Source organism: Metarhizium robertsii, assembly GCF_000187425.2.
Source record: "Metarhizium robertsii ARSEF 23 chromosome Unknown MAA_Scf_7, whole genome shotgun sequence".
Lineage (NCBI taxonomy): Eukaryota > Fungi > Ascomycota > Sordariomycetes > Hypocreales > Clavicipitaceae > Metarhizium > Metarhizium robertsii.
The window spans coordinates 499486-523678 of record NW_011942215.1 but is presented as its reverse complement, the minus strand read 5'-3'; the positions used below and the strand labels follow the sequence as shown (position 1 = coordinate 523678).

The 24193-nt window shown below is 53.8% G+C and overlaps 7 protein-coding genes across 7 annotated transcripts; 3 read left to right on the top strand and 4 right to left on the bottom strand.

Annotated features, from left to right (window-relative positions):
* Positions 1-281: 281 nt before the first annotated feature.
* On the bottom strand, positions 282-7253 carry MAA_00796 (uncharacterized protein; the record flags this gene model as incomplete). The annotated part of the gene is made up of 3 exons (XM_007818794.1): positions 282-5875; positions 5932-7106; positions 7162-7253. 3 exons carry the CDS (start codon positions 7251-7253, stop codon positions 282-284), a joined length of 6861 nt encoding a protein of 2286 aa, XP_007816985.1.
* A 2617-nt stretch (positions 7254-9870) lies between these two features.
* Positions 9871-10807, top strand: MAA_00797 (phosphopantetheinyl transferase; the record flags this gene model as incomplete). Its single annotated transcript, XM_007818795.1, has 2 exons — positions 9871-9957; positions 10022-10807. 2 exons carry the CDS (start codon positions 9871-9873, stop codon positions 10805-10807), a joined length of 873 nt encoding a protein of 290 aa, XP_007816986.1.
* A 242-nt stretch (positions 10808-11049) lies between these two features.
* MAA_00798 (c30d10.14-like protein) lies at positions 11050-12035 on the bottom strand (the record flags this gene model as incomplete). The annotated part of the gene is made up of 4 exons (XM_007818796.1): positions 11050-11406; positions 11454-11601; positions 11672-11843; positions 11918-12035. 4 exons carry the CDS (start codon positions 12033-12035, stop codon positions 11050-11052), a joined length of 795 nt encoding a protein of 264 aa, XP_007816987.1.
* A 1445-nt stretch (positions 12036-13480) lies between these two features.
* Positions 13481-14030, bottom strand: MAA_11394 (uncharacterized protein; the record flags this gene model as incomplete). Its single annotated transcript, XM_011413388.1, has 2 exons — positions 13481-13774; positions 13806-14030. The coding sequence occupies 2 exons, from the start codon at positions 14028-14030 to the stop codon at positions 13481-13483; spliced, it is 519 nt and encodes a 172-aa protein (XP_011411690.1).
* A 1097-nt stretch (positions 14031-15127) lies between these two features.
* MAA_00799 (Mid2-like cell wall stress sensor) lies at positions 15128-15964 on the bottom strand (the record flags this gene model as incomplete). Its single annotated transcript, XM_007818797.1, has 1 exon — positions 15128-15964. The coding sequence occupies one exon, from the start codon at positions 15962-15964 to the stop codon at positions 15128-15130; it is 837 nt and encodes a 278-aa protein (XP_007816988.1).
* Positions 15965-18334: 2370 nt separating this feature from the next.
* On the top strand, positions 18335-19683 carry MAA_00800 (amidohydrolase; the record flags this gene model as incomplete). Its single annotated transcript, XM_007818798.2, has 2 exons — positions 18335-18567; positions 18627-19683. 2 exons carry the CDS (start codon positions 18335-18337, stop codon positions 19681-19683), a joined length of 1290 nt encoding a protein of 429 aa, XP_007816989.2.
* An 883-nt stretch (positions 19684-20566) lies between these two features.
* On the top strand, positions 20567-24098 carry MAA_00801 (glycoside hydrolase family 35 protein; the record flags this gene model as incomplete). Its single annotated transcript, XM_007818799.1, has 7 exons — positions 20567-21069; positions 21164-21410; positions 21472-21504; positions 21564-21659; positions 21730-21864; positions 21921-21989; positions 22050-24098. 7 exons carry the CDS (start codon positions 20567-20569, stop codon positions 24096-24098), a joined length of 3132 nt encoding a protein of 1043 aa, XP_007816990.1.
* Between the last annotated feature and the right edge of the window lie 95 nt (positions 24099-24193).

The following is a 24193-nucleotide window of genomic DNA, read 5'->3' as shown; positions in this document are numbered from 1 at the left end:
ATCGACAAAAAGCATCCAAAGGGGGTATCTTTCTAGGGGCAGGATTCGCAGTCTGGTGTATTGTGCATGTGTTAAAACAGGTGTGTTAAAATCAAGCAGACACAAAATGACAGAAGCCATTTCGCTTTCTTGGGGCAAAAACAGAAACGGACAAAGGAAAACTGTAGTTTTAAAGAGCAGTGGCTCGGCTGTTGTATATCGTATCAACCCAGTTGCTCCAGTCATGACCATCCCCGAATATTTTTATCCGCTAGTCATCATCAAGAAAATATATATTAAGCTCAGTCCTCTTCGAAGAAATCATGATCGTCAAAGTCGCCAGGTTGAGCATCGGAATCGTATCCACTCTGGCGCATCATAGGCGGCGTCCTGGGTTGTTCAACACGCTCCTGATGACGTGGCGGTGTATTGGGAGCGGCCGGCGTTTTCTCGGACCTTCGAGAGCTATTGGATTCTCTTCGGTCACGGTCCACGGAGCTACTTCCCTGCGAAGTGTAGCGACGACCCGTGCTAGAGAAGGCCGTGGGTTGCGGTCTATTGTCCGACGTCGGTGCTTGACGCAGACCTGAGGCGGGCGGTGTCAGTAGTCCGCTTAGCAGACTGCTCTGGGAAGCTGGGCCACTCCTGCTCTTAGAAGGCGTAGAGTTGCTCCCGCTAACGGGAGAGCTTAAAACTCCAGAGATGGTGCGGAAGCTCGGCTGGCTTGATTTGCGCCAGTTACCCCAAGCAGCGGCAATTGGACCGATGGTCTGAGCAACACGAGGTGTGGCAGCTTGGATGCTCTGAGCAATATTGGGCAAGCTAATAGCTGAGCCTCCGTTTAAAGCTCTCTCGCGCTCCTGTTCTTCCATCTGCAGGTTAGCCCTAAGTCTAATGGCTGCATCCTTGATAGTATCGCGGTCATAGTGGTCGCCAGACAGGGCGGAAATGATGTCTTGAAGATCGCTGTGTCTTACAGCGAGTAACTCGCGGAGCCAGCTGATTTCATCATCGCGCTTTGAAATTTTAGCAGCAGCGTCAGGGTCAGACTTGGAAAGGGACTGCTCGAGCTCCTCAATCCGCTGCTCACGGGCCTGAAGCTGCTCCTGGAGAACCATGATAGACTCTCGAAGAGCCTGAGGTGAGATCTTCTCTGGAAGTTCAAGAGACTTCGGCGCCTCTTGAGGTCGGGAGACAACAGCTGCGGCGCCAGATTCGGTTCCAGCTGTTTTCGCTGCCTGAGCGGCGGCGGCAGCAGCTTCCTTGGCAATCTCCAACTTGTCTTCGAGATGCACGATGCGGTCCTGGAGGTGCTCGATTTTGGATGATGAGAGACTCAGTCGCTCAAGGAGTTGCTGCTCCGTACGTGAAGCATCCTCAGTAGTATTGTTGACCTGGCGTTCGTAGCGCGCTTGCATGTCTTCAATCTCATTCTGGTACTTGCGCTCAGCCGCCTCCAGCTCCGCAGCTTTTGTGGACTGAGCCTCCTCGAGCAACATCTCATTCTGGGCCTTGGCAGTATCAGCCTCGAGTTTGACATTATCAAGCTCGGTTCGAAGCTTAGAGTTCTGTTCCTCCAACTCTTCACGAATGACATTGACCTGGTTGTTGGCCGCATCAATTTCGGTTTGCAGAGACATTCGGGTTCGCTTGACTTCGCTGGCGCCGGACTCTCGCGCTTCTTCAAACTCACGCTGGTAGCGTGAGGCAGCTTGTTGGAGCTTGTGATTCTCGGTCCGTAGCTCGCCCAGCAAGCCCTCAAGTCGCTTGCATTCGTTGACGGCTCGCATGCCAGACCTCTCATTCTCCTGCAGACGCTCCATTTCTATCTCAAGACGCTCACGAGTCTTTGCTTCAGCCTGCAGTCTGGCCTCGAGGACTTCTTGCCTAGCACACATAGCCTGGTCTCTCTTGATATGGCGAGCATTCTCCTCGGCAACCTCGCGGGCAGCTTTTCCCATGTCTTCCTGAAGGGACAAGAACTTGGATCGCCAGGATTCACGAAGCCTCTCATTCTCTTCAAGCTGAGAAGTGAGCGTGTGAAGCGATTTCTGCAAGTGCTTGTTCTCATTAAGAGTATGTGCAAGCTCCCCAGCAGTGCGTCGTGCAGACTCGTCAGCCCTCTCGGCTTCTAATCGCCAGTGGTGGTTGTCCTGGCGAACAGCCTTCAAATCGGCATCTAGGGCGTTGAACTTGTTCGTCATTTCAGTCTGAGATTTGGTCGAGTTGGTCTGGGCGGCCTCCAAAAGGGTCATGCGCATCGCATTCTTGCTCCCAGTCTGTTCCAAACTTTTGATTCTCGCGTCTTTCTCATCAAGCAGATCGCGAAGCCGTCCTTCTTCTTCTGAAGATATTCTAAGAAGACGTTGCACTTCAGCAAGTCTATCTTCCGCCGCGCGACGAGTCTTCACTTCTTCTTCAGTCTTGTCCTCTTGATGTCTTAGACGTTCTTCAAGATCAGCAACCCGCTGATCGAAAACACTGCGGTTGATGATTTCCACCTCGACACGAGTTTCGGCGGCCTGGAGCTTCCTGTTCAACTCAGCACCAGCATCTTCTGCCGCACGGCGTTCCGCTATCTCCTTCTCTGTCTTCCTTTGTTCGTTGGACAGTCGTTCAGCAAGGTCCATCATCATGGCCTGAAGTTCGTTGATCTTGTTCCGGGCTTGCTCATCAGGGCCAGGGGTGAGCATCTCTCGGCCGCGTGCTTCGCTTTCCTTCTCTTCATCTGGCACGGAGGCAGTCTTCAAACTAGCCGTAAAGTGCTCCTTCATTTCCTCAAGGGCCTTCAGGATCGCAGAGTCATCATTCACGGGTGCTTCTCTTTCAACAGCAGAAACGACGGGCTGGTTGCGTTGCTGGGCCGCGAATGCTTCGGTAACAGCTAGTCGAATATGTTCCATCCTGCGATCACGGCGCGGGCTGATGGAACGTTGAGGAGCAGGTTCCTCGTCTTCGTCATCCGCGTCGCTCTCCTGCATCTCTGCCGACATGCTGCGGATTTCACGGCGGGTTGACTGATTGCGGCGGTGCTGAAGGGTAAGGGCCGCTTGAATGGAAGTCAGTGTCTTCTCGAGGGGCTCTAGTCGAGAAGCCAACAAAGTGCCAACAACCTCGTTGACACGGCCATCAAAGAATTGAGCGCGGTTCTCCAGCTTATCATGCTCATCTCCCGTGAAAGCACCTTCCCAATCACTAGCAGGTTCACTTGCAATTTCCGCGTCATCAGGATCATTGGCGGAGTCGGGTGATCGAGAGCTAATGGGTGGATCGACAAATGGATCTTCCAGTTCGGTGCTCAACATGGGAGTAGCATCGGGGATAACATTGAACTGACGAGGAGTAAGGCTGGTCCTATCTCTGGAAAACTCATCGACTGATGGCTGAAGGGCCTCAACAGGGCCACATATCTGTGCATTAGAGGGCTGCGACTGCCAGTTTGAGGACTCGAGCAATTTGTTGACTCCCATAGAGGGGTCTGTTTCCATTTGCTGCATCACTGCGTCGATCTCTTCGAATGTCGGCTCGCGATCTTCGCTGATATCGATCAAAGGCCTAGTCTGGAAGGCATTAGGAACAGTTGCTGGTTCCGGCATCGAGAGCGTGACGGGTTCATTCTCAATTGACTGAAGAACATCAGGCTGCTCGACGACATCAGGCGATTGGGGTTTAGCAAATCGGGATGCAGCAAGGCCTCTGGGCTTGGGCGTAAGCCTAGCACGGGAGGCCTGAGGCGTAGACTCAGCAGTAGCCTCCTCTTGTGCAGGTTCTTCTTGAGCAGAATCTTCCTTCTTGTCACTGCTTCCGGGGCTTAGAAACTGAGCAGCAGGTGGTACGACAGGAATAAACGGCATAGCAGTAGCCGACAAGAACTTTTGGTCTTCGCTGTCTTGGGTCTTGTTTTCGAATAACCCACTTGATGGCAATTCGCGCGTGACAACTTCTGGGTCAAACCCGGGGTGGGAAAGGCTCCTGGCTGTCTCTTCGGCAGGTGATGTTACAGATGGAGCAGCTGTGGTAGCCTTGGTGTCAACCTGATCAGAAGTAACTATTGATGAGAGTGAAGTATCACCATGTTGTGTCTGTTCCCCATCTATAGAGCCTTCTTCGGCAATGCTGCGATCGTCCCTCACCTCATCAGCGTGATCAGGTTGGATATCTTCTTCCTGTTCTTCAGGTCGTTCAGCGAAGGCAGGCAACATGTCACCATCAGGTGCAGCACTCTTGGCCCGCTTAACTCTAGATTCGTCAGCTAGCCGGCCATCAGGTCCATCACGAAGATGGTTATCCTCTTCAGCGCTAGGAGATTGGGCAGACGATTTACTAGACGGTCTGATAATGGGTATAGCCTTGGACTTCTTCACTGGGCGCACAATGTCTTCTGCTGGAATGGTAATGTTACCAAAGATGGAGTCTTGACGAGCAGTGTGACCACGTCCGCCAGTAGGGCTGATGGCCAACGGCTGGAAAGGTGTAAACGATGGTGCATCAGGTCGAAACTTGGGTCCACTCGTAGAAAAGCTGAAAACACCTTGTCCGGGTGAGAATGAGGGTGCACTGGCATGCATCTTGGATGCGCCAAACTGTGGCACAGGCTTGGTCGGTTCCAGAGACTGCGGGATCGCGCTACTAACACCTGCTTGGAAGGTTGTCGGCTGGAAGCCACCTGAGAAATTGTACATGGCTCCCGGAGTAAACGTGCTGGCAGGGTTGAACTTGAATTCGGGCGCTTGGACATTAAGTTTCGACAAAGATGGCTTGCTACCGTGGCTGGATCGTCTTGTGCTGCTGGCGCCAGACTCGTGATCTTGCCATGGGTTGCTGACAGTAGAAAACGTCTTTTGGTGTTGTCCAAAGGCAGCTGCAAAATCGAAGTCCTGTACAGGGGTTCCCAAATTACTAGGGTTCGTCTCAATCTCCTGGGCTTCATCCTCGTCCTTGTGTGTTTCTGGAAGCTCCTTCAAGGAGCCTAGCTTGCCAAGACCATGCTCGTCAACTTGTTCTTGAAAGAAGGTCTGTGTTAACGAGTGTCCCCTTGAATGGGGTCTGGGATGGTGGAGCTCCATAGCTTTGCCAGGTTCATTAGCAAAACGCTCAGCGACCGTGAGTCCCTGTGATGACTGATCTCGACTGTGCATGGCAGCAAACGGCTTCGTCACCATTGACTGAGGGTTGTAGTCCTCATGTTCAAGTTGATTACGGAGTTGCTCTTCAAGATGGTATTCAGCATCCTCAATCTCAGCTTGCAGGTTGCCACCATTGTGCATGGTCGGTTCTGGAGTCTTGGAAGGACTTTTGCTGAAATCCTCCTCCTCATCCTCACGCACATCCTGTAGGCGTGGGGACGCAATAGATCCCATCTGCTGAGGGAAGTATTGCAAAGACTGGTGACGCTGGTGAAGATTGAAGCCAGGGCTTGCAGACTGTTGCAGGCCGTCGAGGCCGTACGGCGACTGAGGAGACAGAATTCCACTCAGGCTGGCCAAAGGTGAGTCAGTACGGTTTAGACCCTGCAAAATACCAGCTGGGTTTGACCAGCCATGTGACTGAGCAAGCTGGAAGGGCGAGTTCCCGGTTGGTAATGAAATTGACTGGCGAGGGTTGAACTTTCCAGGAGCAAAGGACACCGGAGATGCGCCAGACGGCAAGCCAGGGCTCGCAGAGGCCGGCAAAAATTGCGCTGGAAATGGATAACTCGGAAGCCCGTGATTGCTAGATGCTGACGAGGTGGGGATCGGGGGAGAAAAGGGCAGAGACGGATACTGCACTGAAGCTTGTCTGGATGGATTGGTTGTTGGCGGGGAGATTGAAGGCTCCGGGGGCTCCTCCTCGGCGAAGGAAACACCCAACGCGCGTAGCTTGGCCTCTTGAAGCTCGTCAACATAATTTTTCCACGCTGTGCAGACATTAGCAATTGTAACCAGGCACATGCAAACAGCTATGCGGACATACCGTTCAAGTCAGGCAACAGAACTTTATAAATTCTCTCTGATCGCTCTCGGGCCATGTCATTGTCTGTGGGCCAATCTTGTCGGCTCTGGGAGTCATCGGTGCCGGGAGGTTGGTATCCTTCAACTAAAAGGTCGAATCCATCAACACTGTAACCCAGCTCTCTCCATGATGAAAACATCTTCTCAACTTCTTCAGGTCGAAGAGGCATTGGAGCACCTCCCGCATGGCCGCGTTGGTCGTCGCGGGGGACGAGGACCATAATATTTTTGCCTTTCCATGGTACCTTCTTCTTGATTCGTGGAGTCATCATGGGCTCCTTCGGCAATGGTTTTTCTTTGCTCTTGATGGGTGTGATGGGCGTCTCAAGCTCTCCATTCATGTTCTGAGCGTTGCTAGTCTTGCTCTTTTCGGAAACGTCCACCATAGCGACGTCTGTTCGTGGCTCAATTGGTGATGCGACATCCCGTGTGAGATCGACCTCGTGTAAGGTCTGCTGTAGTTCTACGTCAGACATGCTGCTGTCCACTCCACCGGCTGCAATCTGAGGAAGATCTTTGGGTTTTAAAGTCTCAACACTGGAGCGCCGTCGGGTGTGGCTAGCCGATGACTTGCGCGACGCGGACTTTGGTTTCTGAATGGCACGCGGAGTACGGGGATCGCTGTCGTCGAACCAAGCTAGTTGGGAGCCGCTCAGTGAAGAGTGCTCGCTGTCGCTTCCGTCACTGAACCAGTGCCGTGGTTCGGCGTTGACCACACCAGTTGTATGGGTACGAATCCAGTCTTCAGTGAGGCCCCTGTGTTGTCTCCTAGCGCGATTAGCCAGAACCGCAGCGGCAGCACTAATTGTTGTCTGCGGCTGCTGGTCGTCGGGATTCTCCCCAGGATGCGGACGCAGGAAAGGTGTCTCAATGTTCAAGCGGTGAATTGGCGAGTCGTCCGAAGGCTCGCTGCTGAAGCTCTGCCGACGGAGATTATGGTCGGTTCGAGGATAAGGAGAACCCCAGCTAGCAGTACCGAAACTACTATTTTCTTCCCCAGACTCAGGAGGCGGAGTTCTCAAAAGTTGCGCAACCCGGCTAGGCAACTTGGGCGCGGGCAGCGGCGGGAGGGCTGGAGAAGACTCGATATCTTCCTCTTCGCCGTCAGCTGTAGACGCCGTCGACAAGGCTGGGGAACTCGGTGACGGATGTCGAGACCGGGATTCTCCAGTGCCGTCCTGTGCAGATGCACCAGGAGCAGGAGTCGTTGGCGAGATTAATGGCGACGTCTTTACAAGAGCCTGCTTCCAAAAGAGACGGTCCAATGGTTAGCTTGTGGAACATGTTACGAGCTTCAGCACATGGAAGTGGTTCGCAGTGTCAAGAAAGAAGGATTCAGATTGAGACAGAACACAAAGGCTCCAACCTCCTGCATGTACAATTGTCCCAGCACCCCCTACTCTTCCACGCACACGCTGAGAAACAGACGAGAAAAATGGGGAGTCTCACCAAGTGAGATTCAGCGCAGACGAGGATGGTGTCGCCTGCTGCTGATTCTCTTCTCTATTTTCCCTCACAAGCTCGACACCGAAACTTGCACGTTCTCGATGGCAGGTATCGCAGCCGTCGAGCCGTCGGGTCGTCAACGAGGGTAGCGCGACGCGTCTTCCCGCTAGGATTCCACTCCGAGGAAAGGGGGCGGGTCAATGGGGCACCACAGGGCCACGGTGCAGATTTGCGGCGGTCGCGGGCGCGGGCGGGAAATTGTGCGCTGGTGCTGGTGCTGCCTCCGCAAAGGTGTCGATACGTATATTTTTAACGGGACGGCGACAGCATCAGAAAAAGAACAGCACAAGGACGGGCACAAGGACGGATCGATGCGGCCGGACACATCGGAGGTTCGAAGGACGTCGTGGAGCCCGATGGCGGGAGCAGGACGGGGGAGCAAAAACGAAGATGTAGAGGCACGATAATTCTAAGCGACTTGGCCAAAGGGGAAGCCGGAGGTTGGGGGCGGCCACCCAGGTCCAACAGTGGCTAGCTCTCAGTGCTGGCCGGCTGGCTCTGGCTCCAGGTTCAAGCTTGGCCTTGTTGTTCAGGTGCTGCCTGGCAAGTGCTGCAAGTGTCCAGAATGTGCAGATGTTTGGTCAGTCCGCCCGAGTGGCAGGTCTGTCCTGTTCTAATAGAGATTCCAGACTGTATTACTACTCCATGTCGATTGGCGTCGTATTGTATTCACTCGATACAGAGTCTAAACTGGGGCGACCGACCGACCCAGGTCTTGCAGGCCCAAGCAGCACGAGTGCGCGGTGGGCCGAGCTCTTGATTTGTGTTTCTCACACGGCCTCCCAAACCACGCAGTCAACACAGCGATCGGAATCGAACAAGGCCATGTACCATCCATGAACAGTCGTAAACATCGATAATCCCAAGTGCAGGCGTGCTGTAGTTGGTTGTTCTGTTCTCCTTCTTCTTTCACACTTTGGTTTCTCACCTGTTGGCCACGGACGGAACAAGGGCAACTCGAACTCGAACGCTTTAATGAACTGACCCGCCCGGGGGTACATGGCGCCAGTCACGACGTAATCTCGGTCCAAGGGCGAGTGATGGAGAATACAAAGTGGCCGGGATAAAGCACGGTCCCTTTTGCAGACTGACCCAGAGTTCAAAAGTATTCCCAAACAGTCGTCAGGTCGTGGATCCCCCAATCTTCAACCACCAAAGTACCTCGACGTCTAGTTTGATTACCCAATGCCAGGGAACCAGTTGACCTTTCCTGTCCTTGCCATCTCCGGCACGCATCAAGTTCTACAAACGCGTAAATATCTCCCCCGCTCTTGCTAAAGGCGTAACAAGAGAACAGAGCAACGGCCAATGCCCACAAAGCTGTCTTCGGAGCACAGAAGAAGGTGTGCGCATGTGTTACCGAGGGACTGGCTCATGCCCAGATGTCATTCACCATCACCACTCAACGGAATGTTTGGCGACACGTCTGGCCTGGCCCCATCCGCAGCACGAACCCGGCCAATAACTGCGGTACCACTAATGTCTTGCTTGACAACTCGAGCACCAAAGTAGGGGTCCACGAAGCTGTCCATTTTCAATGTTGTGTCCACCGCCTCTCTTGGGGAAGTGGACAGCTCCACAGGGTGTCTCCATTGCTCCATTGGTGCCAAGCTGACCAGATGAGTGGTGAAGTGGTGAAGTGGGTGGCCGAGGTGGGTGAAGTGGCCAGGCACCACGCCCGGGAACTAGTTGCCCGACGGGGTCTTCCTCCCGTCCAGATGTTGAGTTTCACGAGCCACAGAAATGCGCTTTTTGGGTTCATCCCGTGGCGTCAGTCGGTGTTTCTTTTTTTTTTTTTTTTTTTTTTTCGCGACACGACTGGCATGTCGAAAAACACGCATCTCAAGAGTAACATACAATATCCTCTGCAACGCTTCGTAGATGTTCTTTAATTGCGTGCACAGAATGCGTTTTTGCAGAGCTTTCTGGATCGAGCTGAAGAGGCACTCGATATTGGATGTTTGGGCCATGACGCATGTCCTGTCAGTCCATGTCGGGTTTGTTGATATGGCACGAGTTGATTGGTTAGACTCCCCAGCCTCTTGTTGCGCGAACTGTTTCCCACCCGACATGTACGGAGTATTTTCCAAACCACCGGACATTATGCAACACAAAAAATCAAGACATTCGAACCGGGCAATAAAAGTCGGGGACACAGTATAATACTCTCAAATATGACTCTGATGAGGCCTAGCAGCGGCTCAAAACGGAGCTCATCCTCCACGGCTCGCCTTACCCTACAATCCAACACTGCGGGGCAACGCTTTTGGTGTTACTGAACGACTTACACATTGGGCCACACGTTACATCTTACACCTCATACAGTCTTTTTCTCACGCAAACCGCAATTAATCCCCAACTCCTTCCACTGTCAACTCTTGAAAAAATAGCCGCTATGAGTCAGCCCCTCGTCCTTAAATGGATCCTCGACACGCGGACGCTCTGGCCCGAAGCCACAGCCACCAAGGACCTCGAAACAGCGGTACCCTCTCCCGCCATGCCCCCCCCTCCCTCCTCTGTCCAACACATATCTAACGACACACAAGGCAAGCCGGGCCCTCTCCCTGCTCACCCATGAAGAACGCGCCTCCGTCCTAAAGTACTACTTCGTCAAGGACGCCAAGCTAGCACTGGGCTCGGCGCTGCTCAAGCGCCACGCCATCTCGTCCACGCTCCGCATCCCCTTCTCAGCGGCGACGCCCACGCGCGCACCGCCCGGCTCCAAGCCCGTGTTTGTGCGGCCAGACGGGTCGGAGCCGCTCGTCTTCAACGTCTCGCACCAGGCGGGCCTCGTGGCCCTCGTCGGGGTGCTGCGGCGCAGCGCGGACGGAGGAGGCGTGGACGTCGGCGTGGACGTCGTGTGCCCCGGGGAGCGGCGGGATCGCGACCACGCGCTCATCGCCAAGGACGGGTGGCCGCGGTACGTGGACATACACGAGAGCGTCTTCGCGGCCGCCGAGTGCGCGCGGCTGCTAGACCTGGGCCGCGAGGTCGGCAGGGACGAGGCGCTCGAGTACTTTTATGCGCTGTGGTGCTTGAGGGAGGGCTATGTCAAGATGACTGGGGAGGCGTTGCTCGCCGAGTGGTTGGCGGAGCTGGAGATGAGGAATTTCGCGCCGCCGGACGGGATTTCAGACGGGAGGCCGCCGCTGGAGGTTTGGTTTCGCGGCGCGAGGGTTGGGGGCGACGTGCATGTGAGGCTCGAGAGGTATTTGGCTGATTATATGATTTGTACGGTTGTCAGGGGGGATGTAGATGGCGGTTTGGCAGGGGGGTTTGAAAGTTTGAATTTGAATGCGCTTTTGGATGCTGCTGAGAAGAGTAATTTGTGAAAAAAAAAAATAAAAAAATAAAAAAAAATGAGGGCATAGGGTTGGTGTGGTCAAAGTGAAACGGATTTTTGAACAACCCGGGATATTGTTGGGCATGTTGGCATGGTTTGTTATACACGGAGGAATATTTGTCGTGGTAGGTCAAGTTAGAGTCATTGTTCATACTGGTGTGCCAACTAACTAACATTCAATATAGAACCTGCGATATAGACATTTTGTTTTCCTTCTTATTCAGCGCACATCTACAGGTGCTGACCAAAGAAGCTCAAAAGAGTCTTGTAGCCGCGCTCATACTCCTCCTTGACTCGATCGTTGCTCAAGTCGGAACGGGCAGCCATCCAGCCGTGAATCTGATCTTTGAAGATCTCAACGTGCTTAGGTACCTTGAGTGTGTCCTCGAACTTCTTGACATCCTCGGCGGGCTCGTCGCCGGAAGCCAGCAGGGCCATGGGGACGTTGATGCCCTTGGCGTCGGCCGGATCGACCATGGCAGGGTGGACGGAGGCAATGGCCCCAAAGACGTTGTTGTCTGCCTTGGTGGCCAGGGTCGCGACCTTACCGCCCCAGCAGTACTGACGAGTTTTGATTCCACTTAGTTGCTAGTTCCGAGCATATCTTCATGATCAAGACGAGCAGGTTAACTTACGCCGACAATACCAAACTTGGTTAGAGATGCATACTGCTGCTTGACGGCTTGGACATAGGTAGGGACATTGGCGGCCGTGGCGGGAGGGGGGAATTTGCCAAAAAAGGCACCGAGCTTCTCTTTCTTCTCGGAAGTGTCGGGGGGATACCTAGGCGTGAGTTTGTCAGTTTTTGCCCTTGCGCCATCTCTTCCTGTCTGAGGCCCGTACAGAAACTTACCATTCAATGGCGGCAGGGTTGCCCTTGAACCAGTCTGGAATCAAGATCTTGTACTTGTGCTCACTGTCGCTGTGAGCTAGGATGTCAGCACCCTGAACAGTCTGTTCAAAGTAGCCAAAGATGTCGTAAATGACGACAATAGCCCTCGTCGCATCAGAAGGACCGGTGACGTCTATCCTCCCCAAGTCCAACGTCAGCTCCCAGCTCACTGACCACCCAAAGGTTCCATCCGGACAGCATACGTACAAGTCTTGTAACCGCCAATTTCTTCATAAGCACCCTTAGGCTTGTATCCCTTGGTCACAATGGGGGGAACATTGCAGCACGGCTTGCTGTGGCCGCCGGTGGCGGGCATGGTTGACATGGTGGGCGATTGGGTGCCGAAGCGCAAGTTGCTTAGGTGTGAGGCTTGCGTCTTTGTAGTTAGTGGGTTCAATAGTCGTTGAAGCGAACCTGCGGTGGTTCGAGATGGGCTGCGCGAGGATAATAGTGCAAGTTGTAGGGATTTACACGATGGCAGACGTTGACTCGAATATCTCGACATCCACGATGTTGGAGAGGGAGATGCCGTGGAATAACGCAGAGGCGTCCTGGACCTTCATGCCCGGGTATTGGCCCTCGGAAGCTTCTTTGAGGCAAAGTGTGGAGATGCAAAGAGGGGCCGGGTGGTTCGGCCGAGCTAGAAGATGGGGAGGGGGCAATCGCGATTTGGAATATCAAGAGCATTGATGTTGTCATGGCTGTGAAGGTAGAGCTAGAGCTGTGGTGGGGGGTGGGGCAGCAATAGAACCTCGTTCAAGTTATTGCTGGTGAAAGCTTCGAGCACTGGCTAACTGGAGTCTTTGGCGCCTTGGCCGGTTGGCTAAGGTCTGGTTGGACAACAGAGTCTGCGTGTTGCGATTTTGGGTTTTCTTTGTGGAGGTGGATGATTGTTCGAGCTTTCCGAAATGTCTACATAAGTACTTATGTACTTAGTTTACGGTCAGTTGGGGCGGGACAGGAAGAAGTACAATTCAGACCCGGAGTGTTTAGCCAGATATCTGGTGACATTAACATATGGGCCCAGCTGTGAGGTAACCTACCAGCTGTCAGGAGGGCCCGTGTATTTCTTTCAGTCTACATACTCTACGGTTCAGCGTGTCGGAACAGCTGATTTCCTTATGGGAAGACTATGACAAGAAAATCAACTACTTCGACAGTCCGATATTCTTCTCTAAAGGCTGGTCTGGAAATCCAGCCGACCATGTTGGGAAGAATCTCACCGACGAAGTGAGCTCAAGACCCACGTTCACATACCAAGTTGTCGAACGATGGAAAACACTTGGTCCCCTGGATAGACACTCAGCCCCTACATCGAAAGCAATGAAGCTACATATGTAAGGTCTTGCACAGGCTTTGGGTTAGCTAAATTTACCATTACAGCTCCTTAACGCAGGTTACTTCCCCATTTGAACACCAAACTAAAGTCATCAAACTCCAGTCACAAAATGTGCCAGCTCTCTAGGATGTTGTTGCTACCTCTCACTCCTTTGTGAATTGGACAGGCGGAACACCGTTATCATGCGCCCAGAACAGCTTGATCACTTTGTCGTCTGATCCTGCTTTAAACTTGGCTTTCTAGAACTCTGGACCTTGATCCAAACCTACCCAACGACCACGACGCGACAGCTCATTCCGCGGTTGGAGCCAAAGAAAAGTGTCATCCTCATAATGGTCCGGTTCAAATTTCTCGCTATCAAGACCTTGGAATGCCCAGTAGAGCTTTTCTTTCTCCTGGGTGACGACAATCTTGAAGACATGAATATCGTCTCAGTATGTGCCCACGTACTCATCAAGATGTCTTGCAGAGGTATCATTCTTTCGCAGGTCTGCAAGTTCCTTGATCAAGTCAGGGTACCACCTGAGATTCTCAGGGATGCAAGATTCTGCCGCTTTGATGATGTCGGTTCGGTTGCCTGACGACACTGCGAGAAGTTCCTCAAGTATGAGCAGGCTGATCCGGTCTGCGACATCGTCGAGGGCGAGGGAATTCGTGATTACCACAATTGCGGCATCCTTGTCCGAGAGAAGCATGACCAAAGTCAAGGCACCGGGGAGGCTGCCCTGATGGAATATCAAAAGCTCTCCGGGAAACTCGTTTGGCGATAGTGGGAATTCTATCGGTTAGCGTGGCAGAGTTTTGCAGCGTCTCGTCTCTGGACTGAAAAGCTGGCAGGACATCTTTGACAAGTGTGTCCCATGTAGCCTTGCCATCGTCAATGAGAATGCCCATGGCAGTAGCGGTGAGATCCTTGGTTAGGGAACCAGCCGTGGAGATGGTATCGGGGCCAACAGGTAGGGCCGCTTCGACGTCACGCATGCCATACTACATTGTATAGACAGGACTGTCGCGCGAGAGCACCCCGATGGAGACGCCCGGTCTGCCACCAGTTTTTATGAGTCTCTCAATGGAAGGACCAAGACGGTCGAGCCGAATGTGAAGCTCACCCATATCAGCAATGGGTTAGGCTGGAAAATAATGAATGTCAGCAAACATGTCTTGGAGTTCCGAGAAGCAATGGGGAGAATGCGGGACGAGAGGCGTGATGGGAACATATATTAATTGGGACGGCGAGTGAATAGGGCTCGCACCCAGGCGAAATCTCTTGAGAGTAAAATGGTGATGGCGAAAAACAGGAAAGTGGAAAACCAGCCCGACTTTCGCGGAAGACACATGCGAGAACATGGAATGAATTGAGATGTAGTGGGCGACAAGACGGAGGCGTCCGGGGCAATATAGCGCGTGGTTTTGAGCAGGACACAGACGAGTGGATATCGCGGCTTTCCAAATGCTTATTATTATAAAGGAGATCAGATGAGCTGCGTACACAAGAGAAGCGGCAGGGTTGGGCACTGATGGCGAAATCCAGTTCCCTTGCCTTGGACTGTACGAAGCCCTCAAAAGAATAATTAAATAAATAAATAGTCCATGGTTTTGCTCTTCAGAGCCGCCAAACCGGTCCGTTTGTTTCCAACATTAGGTAGTTACATTCCAAAAGCTGGCCAGCAGCACGGTTTGTCTAGACAATCCGACTCTCTGCAGACGACATGGAAGGTCAAGTTGTAAAAAATGGGGGTATTAATTAAGGTGTCTATATAACTGTAGCATTTTAGTCAAGCTCGCTATGCAATTGCCGAACAATATAAGCTGGTTTGAACAATTCATCAACTGCCTTTCCTCCTGCATGAACGACGGTCGCATGAACCGAGGCATCCTAAGGTATTGGCCAATCGGCCACTACACAAAACCGGCATCGTATTGGCTCCCGTGGCCTCCGCGCCGTCCAAAAATAAAAATGAAAGAAGGTACAAATCTCAGTTTCGCCTAAACACGCAATCGGGTTTATGTAAGAAATTCCGGAACGCCCCGTGGTAAGTATTCGTGTCCACTGTCATCGGTGCTCTTGGTAACCGGAATTAAAAGTTGGACGATGCAGTAACCTGACCAGGCTGATGGTAGTTTTCCAGAGTAGACTGGAAGGGGCTGCGCTGGGTATGAGCACCGCCAGCACTACTGCCTCGCTCAGACTTCTCCATGCCTCCAGTAGCAGACATATCATAGGCCATGAGGCCGTCGTTCTCCTCGCTGTGCTTCTTGCGTCCCCAGATACGCCAGGCTACCAATCCAAGAGCACCTAAGACGATCGCACCACCAACTCCGACAACGACGCCGATAACAGTATTTCGAGTCTTTGTGGACATGCCAGTGGTCTCGCCATCTCCAGAAGTGAGGCCAGGGGTAGAAGTCGTCCTTGTCGTTGACGATACAACGGTCTTTGATCCGTTAGTATTGGTCGTGGTCCATACTTGGACACTCGTCTGAACAACAGGGGTAGGTGTGCTCGAAGTCGGTGTGCTGCTCGAGCTCGTGGTTTGTACCGGAATAAAGGTGGAGGATGGAGTACTAGCTGAAGACGAGGTTGCCTCGGGAGTAGCGGATGGCGTGGCACTAGCTGGAGTAGATGACGGGGTGCTAGAAGAACTGGAAGACGGAGTGGTGGGAGTGGCGGGAGTGGAGGATGGCGTAGATGTTGGCGAGCTGGATGGAGTGCTCGTTGAGCTAGGCGTAGATTCCGTAGTAGGTGTGCTTTGGGTTGACGATTCAGAAGCTGAGGTTCCTCCGACCAGGTCGCTGAGCTGGCGTGCAGCGAGGGCCGTGACATCAATCTTGTTCAAATCTAGCCATGTTGACTGAGCCACGGAGACGATGGCAACTGCAACGAGCAGTTGCTGGAGAATCTGTTTCGAGTACATCTCGGTTTTCTTTCTCGGGTAGGGCGCGGTATCGATGGTTTCCAAGTCAAACTACCTGTACTTCTGAAGGGGATGTCGGGTGTAGTCTTTTTCCCAAGACGAGTGAAATACTGCGCAGGGAGCGTGTTGGGTCCTCGTAATTCGATCAAGATGTAGACGCCAACGCCGGGCTTCCGGGACACGCGTGATGTGAGGTCTGTTTTTCTAATGTGCAGAGTTCTCGGTGCGTGAACGGGAGTGAAAGAAAGCAGGTGGACCCTCTTTCGCTGTTAGGGAGGCGCAGTGATTTGAGATCCTGGTGGAGCGAGAGTTCCAGTGATGAAAAAAATTTGAAAGGAAGGAAGGCGGGCGTGTTTCACGATTGTCGACGATAAAGAAAAGGAACAGGAAAAAGAAGGTAGCGATGCAGACTGCCTGTATGTGCTCCGTAGTAATGGCAAGGCTGGTATGGATTGGAACAGTCTGGTGGAAGAAAGAAGAGGCAGAAGCGAGAGGCAGTCACGGGGCCCAACGGGGAAATGGCCGGGATGAGTCGACCAGGTCGGTCAGTCGTCCAACTGAGCACTGGACTGAACACATGCAAGGTCGGTCGGGCGGCGAGGCAGGTGAGGTGAGGAGACATTGATGGAGGAGCATGAACGAGCCTTGCCAGCCAGCCAGTTGACATCAATATTGATGTGCGCCAGACTGGTCAAGGGTCGAGGGCGGCCCCAGGGTGCCAGGACTGACAGGACTGACAGGACCTGCAAGGAAGGTGCAGTGTGAAACTTCGTATTCCCCTCATTCGGGGCAGACCCTGGGCATCAACATGTCCAGCTCCATCCAACCATTGCACCCATCCAATCCTTGTCCCCTAGGGATCTACCAATGCTTGAAATAGATCATTCAAACAGCCGGTCAGCCAGTCAGACACTCCAGCAGTCTGCCACGGTGCAGTCCGCAGAAGGCTGCAGACAATCACGCAAATTGTTCTCCGGAGTCAGAGTGGCAGTTGAACATGTCAAGCCGTCAAGTCCGAAAGGAGGAGGCGGAGAAAGAGTCTCAACATTCGTGGCACGAACGACACGTAAGCACCGGGAGCGGCATGGGATATCCGCCATTGGCCGCCGGTGCGGCGGCCCCTGGTGGTCTTCTGGGTTTGATGGTCATGGACTCATGGCCCCTGAGAAACCGCCCAGCTTTTGCCTCGAGATGAGATGAGACGAGTCATTGCGTGGGAGGCATGTTCACTGACGGATCCTCGAACTAGGACATTGAAGTCCTACACAAAGTCTCCTGAGCAGCGCCAGCATTAATCGACAACCAGTGCCGACAGAAAAGGTTGACATCGCTCCCTTCACTAGCCGTTGGCCAAGCCTTCCAGTGCCCGCTGTCAGATGGGGCAACTTTACATAGCACAATGCTCGTTTGCATTAGTTTATGCCTGAGAACCGGCCAGGCCCGCGGCTCGAGACATTTCAACTGGTTGGAAAGGACATCGACGCGCTGCATGGACGCATGGGTGCTATAATTGGCTTCTTGCAGCCCTCCAGTGTTTGGTCACGGTGCCACCAGGTCCTTCAAGGGCAAGTCGTCCACCAAAACAACAAAGGGATGGCTAATACAGTATTTGTGAGGCGCAGCCCTTGCGCCGTCGAATACTCTCGACAAACCAGCGGTGCATTTATGTTTTGCAGAGAGGCAAAAAAAAAAGGAGGTCAAAGCCTGCAAGATCAAACGTTTCACGACGCCAACGCCCGTGAGGTGGATTGTGAACTAAAACGCGTTGACAATTTTTAAACGCCTTGCCACAGTTATCAGTCCCTTTCACGACATGGCCAATCTGTGTGCATGCAATTTTAACCATCAGACATACATCTTTCTTCGCTTTATGCGGAGTACTGCCACCATTAATAAACACAATATGCGCTTGGATAGTTCACAGTGTCTGCAACGACTCTATATTTTCGTTCATACACAGACGGTTGGCTACACTACACAACTTGTATTCTGGACAGGTTTCAGGGATCGGCGTTGAAAGGCCGTCTTCCATGACACGACACAGCTTGACCCTTTGATCTCTCGGGAAGCCCCGAAACACCAGAAGCAATTACTCGCGGCATGTCCAGTGGCCAGCGAAACTGGAAGCAACAATGGTAACATGGCTCATGCCGCCATGCAAAACTACGGACCACGAGATGCAGAATAAATCGATCTATGACAGGAAGAGCTGTCTCAAGATGGTTTGTGCAAAATTCTGGACGCACTGTGTCGAAATAGGAATTTATCGTAGATACATGAACCGCCAATGGTAGGTGGTTCCCCCTCACTCATGTCACATTTCTTCCATCACCATTCACGACACAACACCTGCGGTCAAGGTCAGTTGAAATGGAGCTCAAGACAATCACTGTCCACGCTGGAACTATTTTTGATTCTAAAGCCAAAAAGTTTAAAGAAAATGTATCAATCACGGTCGATCCTGGCACGGGCAGCATTGTTCACGTACTGCAACGGGACACAGGCACGGCCAATATCAGGGAAGGCGACATTGACCTCCGTGACAAGATTGTCATGCCAGGATTTGTAGATGCACACACTCACATCTTCCTACACGCCTACAAGTAAGTGGTCGACTCATCGGTAGGCTTCAGTGACCCTTTATCCTGACGGATTCGTCAAGAGAGCGCCCCTCCCTGGAACAAATGAGAGACGAAAGCATCGTGGAACGTACAATCCGCGCAACGAATCACGTTCGAAGGGCCCTGCTTTCAGGATACACCACATATCGCGACCTGGGCACAGAGGGGATGGCCTCATTCGACACAAACGTACGAGATGCCATCAACCGCGGTCTCATCCCGGGACCACGGCTCTTTGTGGCGACGGAGTGTCTCGCCTCGACGGGCTCGTATCAACTCCGGTCGGAAAACACGGCCAACGGCGCTTCTGGCCCTCGAATCTCGGATCCCTGCGACGGGCCAGTGTCCTGCAGGGCAGCGGTTCGGAGACGAGTCGCCGCGGGAGCAGATATTATCAAGTTCTACGCAGACTACTCCCGACAAGCAATGAGGTTTCCGGCAGTCGAGACCCACGGATCAAGCATCCCCGTTCAATTCCCGCCCAGGAACCCCAACCCGGCAATCGTCATGTTCAACCAGGACGAAATGGAGGCCATGGTGGAGGAGGCGCATCTGGCAGGTCTCCCTGTGGCATGCCATGCAAACACAGCAGAGGGAGCGGCCATGGCGGCGAAAGCAGGCGTAACAAGCATCGAACACGGAAACTTGATGACGACCGAGGTGTTTATGGCCATGCAGCGTAGCAGGACCATCTTTGTCCCGACCTTGGCCGTCATGGAGGTGCTGCGGAAGCCCGACCTGGCCAGGCTGCAGAGGAACGTGAGGCAGGCGTTTGACATGGGTGTTCGTCTTGCGGCGGGCGGTGACACAGGCGCGTTTAATCACGGTGAGGGTACGCGCGAGATGGAGCTGATGATGGAGGCGGGTATTCCTGTGGAAGATGTGCTTGAGGCGTGCATGGTGGGCGGGTGGGAGTCGTGCGGGAAGGACAGCTGTGGGTATCGATTTGGATGGTTTGAGGAGGGAAACAGAGCGGATATCATTGCGTTGGACGCTGATCCGAGGGTGGACGGGCGTGCGTTGCGGAAGGTGAGTTTTGTCATGAAGGATGGCAAAGTGTGGAAGAGCGGTGGAGTGGCGGTTGGAGTGGGGGAATAAATGATGGATGGAGAGTGCCAAAAGACAGGTAATATACGGACTGTGAGAAGTCGAGTACACTGCCTTGATTTGCTCGTGTTTAATTTAAAAGGCCCCAATCATGGAAATCGTGCACTCTGTGCTCGCTCCGGATACTTGAGGGGTAAACCCTGTGGTGTGCCAACCCGACCAATTTCACCGCATGCAACATGATCAAGACGGCCTCTTTTCTGTAATAGTACTACTATCAAATGTTACATGGACGATAAATGATGTGTAATGATGCAGATAGATGCCCAAGGGAGACGCCTGGCCTAGTGGTAGTGCTAGGCACATCCGAGCAAAACCGTCGACGATCCCCTCTCCTCTCGGCACATTTCTCAAGGGATGTCACGGCCGGTACTCCGTCAACAGCTCCAATCACAATCCTCACCAGCCTCATTCATGGTGAGCACATTCCAGCCATAAACGGTCTGTGTTCCTGGCAGATGACTGCTGCATCTCACTTCAATGTTCCCCCCCACGAGCTGCCCTGCATGGCCATCTCGTCCAAATCTCCCTTGACCGCCAATGGCACTACATACTCCGTACACACGCAGCATGCTGGTCACCCGATGTCTCTCTTCTTCCTTCACCCATTGCGCACGTTGGGGTTTCATTTACTTTCTCCCTAGGCCCATTGTCACTCATCGTTCGCGTCCCCGCATTGCAACACTACCGTCGTGCTCGTCGTCACCGTGTCTGTCTCTGCGCGGTAGAGCCTAGTAGTACTAGTATTTAAATAAGTGAACAATGGCCATTGTCTGTATCTGTTTCTCTTCTCCCCCCCTTAGCCCATCGTGTAGCTCTGTGAAAAAAAAAAAAATAGAAATAAAAGCTGGTGGTAGTATCCCCAACACCGGTAATGAAGCCATCTACGGCTCTTGGTGCCATCGCACTCCCGTTCTGCCATGCCCTCAGTCTGGGCGGCCGGCCCTACCAAGTCATCCATGAGGTGGACAGGCGTTCTGGCGCCCTCCAGGACTTTGTTACCTGGGATGAGCACTCGCTCTTTGTCCACGGCGAACGCGCCATGATGTTCTCGGGCGAGGTCCATCCGTTCCGCCTCCCCGTGCCGTCGCTGTACTTGGATGTCTTTGAGAAGGTCAAGGCGCTCGGCTTCAACATGGTTTCGTTCTATGTCGACTGGGCGCTGCTCGAGGGAAAGCCGGGCGAGTTTCGCGCGGACGGCATCTTCGCTCTGGAGCCGTTCTTTGAAGCGGCCTCCGAGGCGGGCGTATATTTGCTGGCGAGGCCGGGTCCGTATATTAACGCAGAGGTTAGCGGAGGGGGGTTTCCGGGATATTTGCAGCAGTTGGAGGGGATTCTGAGGTCTCAGGCGCCCGACTTTTTGAATTCGACGGACAAGTAAGTTCCTTTGGATGTGTGTGTATGCTGCCTGTTGAAAGAAGAGGACGACTGTCGTGGCAAGTTGGAAGCAGTAACTGATGAGTTTAAACAGCTACATGGCCCATGTGTGTGATATAATCGCCAAGCACCAAATCACAAAGGGCGGCCCCGTCGTTCTCTTCCAGCCCGAGAACGAATATTCTTCGGGACACAACATCCCCTTTCCCAACGGGCAGTATATGCAGTACGTCATCAACCAGGCCAGGAGCGCGGGCATTTCGGTCCCCATGATCAACAACGACGTTGGGCCCGCGGGGAACTATGCTCCTGGCAAGGGCGTCGGAAGCATGGATATTTATGTAGGCGTAGAGTGAATCCGTGGTGTCGGAGAGTATAGAGACAGCGGACTAACGTGTGCAGGGACACGACAGCTACCCCCTAGGATTCGATTGCGTAAGTTGACGAGTGTAACTCCTGGGAGAAATAGGGGAAAATCCAGCTAACATCTTCAGGGCAATCCTACCGTCTGGCCGCCGAACGGTCTTCCGACGAGCTTTCACCAACTCCACGAGAGGCAGAGCCCGAAGAGCCCGTACTCCATCATCGAGGTACGTCCGCAACACAACATGTACGCCCGGTTGAAATGCCAAAAGGAGAGGCTCACGGAAGATGCGTCAGTTTCAAGGTGGCGCGTTTGACCCTTGGGGCGGCTGGGGATTCGAAAAGTGCGCCGCCCTCGTCAACCACGAATTCGCACGCGTCTTTTACAAGAACAACCTGGCGGCCGGTGTGTCGATTTTCAATATTTACATGGTAATTCAAGCTACCCCTTTCCCCCACTAGAATCTTGAGCTTATGAGACTCTGCAGATCTACGGCGGAACAAACTGGGGTAATCTCGGCCACCCAGGCGGCTATACGTCCTACGATTACGGTGCCGTATGCTTCCTCTCCTTTTCTTCTTCACCTGCATTTCCCACAAAGTACTAACGTTCCAAGTGCATCCGAGAAAACAGAGTCATAGACCGTGAGAAGTATTCCGAGGTCAAGCTCGAAGCCCAATTCATCAAAGTATCGCCTGGCTACATCACCGCCTCCGTTGGCCTCGCATCAACCACGGCATACTCCAACAACCCGGGCATCACCATCACGCCATTGACGTCTAACAAGACGGGGAACTTCTTCGTCGCTCGTCAGACAGACTACACCGCCACGGGCAGCGTCTCCTACACCGTCACCCTGCCTACCAGCAATGGGATCCTCACCATCCCCCAGCGCGGAGGAAGCTTGTCCCTGCACGGGCGGGATTCCAAGATTCATTTGACGGATTATCCTGTGGGCGACTACGTTTTACTGTATACCACTGCCGAGGTATTCACCTGGAAGAAGTACGCTGATAAGACAGTTTTGGTGTTGTACGGCGGCCCAGATGAATTGCATGAGTTTGCGGTAAACTCTCCCTCAGCGACACGGATCCTGCATGTTGAGGGGAGCAGTATCTCGTCCCACGAGCAGGCTTCATCGACTATTGTCGTGCAGTGGACGACGTCGCCAGAGAGGCAGTATATTCAGGTTGGCAACTTGGCCATCTACCTCGTTGGTACGCCGACACCTATCACGAACCTCTACATGACACCAAAACTGCAGTTCCATCCTCTAACCACAGAAACAGATCGCAACTCGGCGTACAACTACTGGGTCCCCGTCCTTCCGGGCTCCAAATCATCCCCATACGGCACATCCCTCATGAATCCAGACGCTGCCATCATCAACGGGGGCTACCTCATCCGCTCCGCCTCCATCAACGGCAACACGCTCTCCCTCCGCGCCGACTTCAACGGGTCGACGACCCTGGAAGTCGTCGGCATCCCCGACGGCGTCACCAAGCTCTCCGTCAACGGCCGGCCGCTCAAACACACCACCTCCCCAACAGGAACGTGGCTCGCCCAGCCGGACATCACCATCCCAACCGTCCAACTCCCCTCCCTCGCCGACCTGACCTGGCACACCATCGACTCCCTGCCCGAAATTCACCCCCAGTACGACGACTCCCTCTGGCGCACCGCCTCCCAAAGCCCAGGCAACAACAGGCCGCAAGCGCACCACAAAACCTCCAACGAGACCCTATTCGCAGCGCCCCCGCGCGCATCTCTCTACGGCTCAGACTACGGCTTCAACACGGGCACCCTCCTCTTCAGAGGCCACTTCACCGCCTCGGGGAGGGAGTCCCTCTTCAGGGCATGGACGTCGGGCGGCACCGCATACGCCAGCTCCGCATGGCTCAACGACCGCTTCCTCGGGTCCTTCAAGGGCAACTCCGCCGCCGAGAACCAAAACTCGACGTACGCCCTGCCCAGCCTGACCGCCGGCGAGCAGTACGTCGTCACGGTGGTGGTCGACACCATGGGGTTCAACGAGAACTTCAACCCGGGATACGAGGACATGAAGGCGCCGCGCGGCATCCTCGACTACGCGCTCTCGTCGCCCGACGTCGCGCCCACCGCCGTGGCGTGGAAAATCACCGGCAACCTCGGCGGCCACGACTACGCAGACTCGTTCCGCGGGCCGCTCAACGAGGGGGGGCTCTTCTTCGAGCGCCAGGGCTACCACTACCCCCGGCCGCCCGTGGACGACGCCCCCTTCGCCCCGGGCTCGCCGTTTGACGGCGCCGACGGCGCCGGCGTCGCCTACTACGCCGCCCGGATGCCGCTCGACCTGCCGGCCGACGCGTACGACATCCCGCTGTCGTTTGTGTTTGCCAACGCCTCCCGGGGCGGGGGGGACTACAGGGCGCTGCTGTACATCAACGGGTTCCAGTTCGGCAAGTATCTCAGCAACATCGGCCCGCAGACCGAGTTCCCCGTGCCCGAGGGCGTCCTCGACTACGGGGGCGACAACTGGGTCGGGCTGGCGGTGTGGTCGTTGGACAGCACCGGCGCGAGGGTGCCCGGGTTGGCGCTGAGGGCCGGGACGCCCGTCCAGTCTTCGCGGAACAAGGTCCGTCTCGTCACGGGGCCGGCTTATTCCAAGCGTCCTGAAGCGTACTAGTAGTAGTTCCTTTACATGGCACGGCTGCCATGTTTATATGTATATATATATATATATAAATGAGAGTAATGACAGCCTTGACGAGCAAAAGAGGA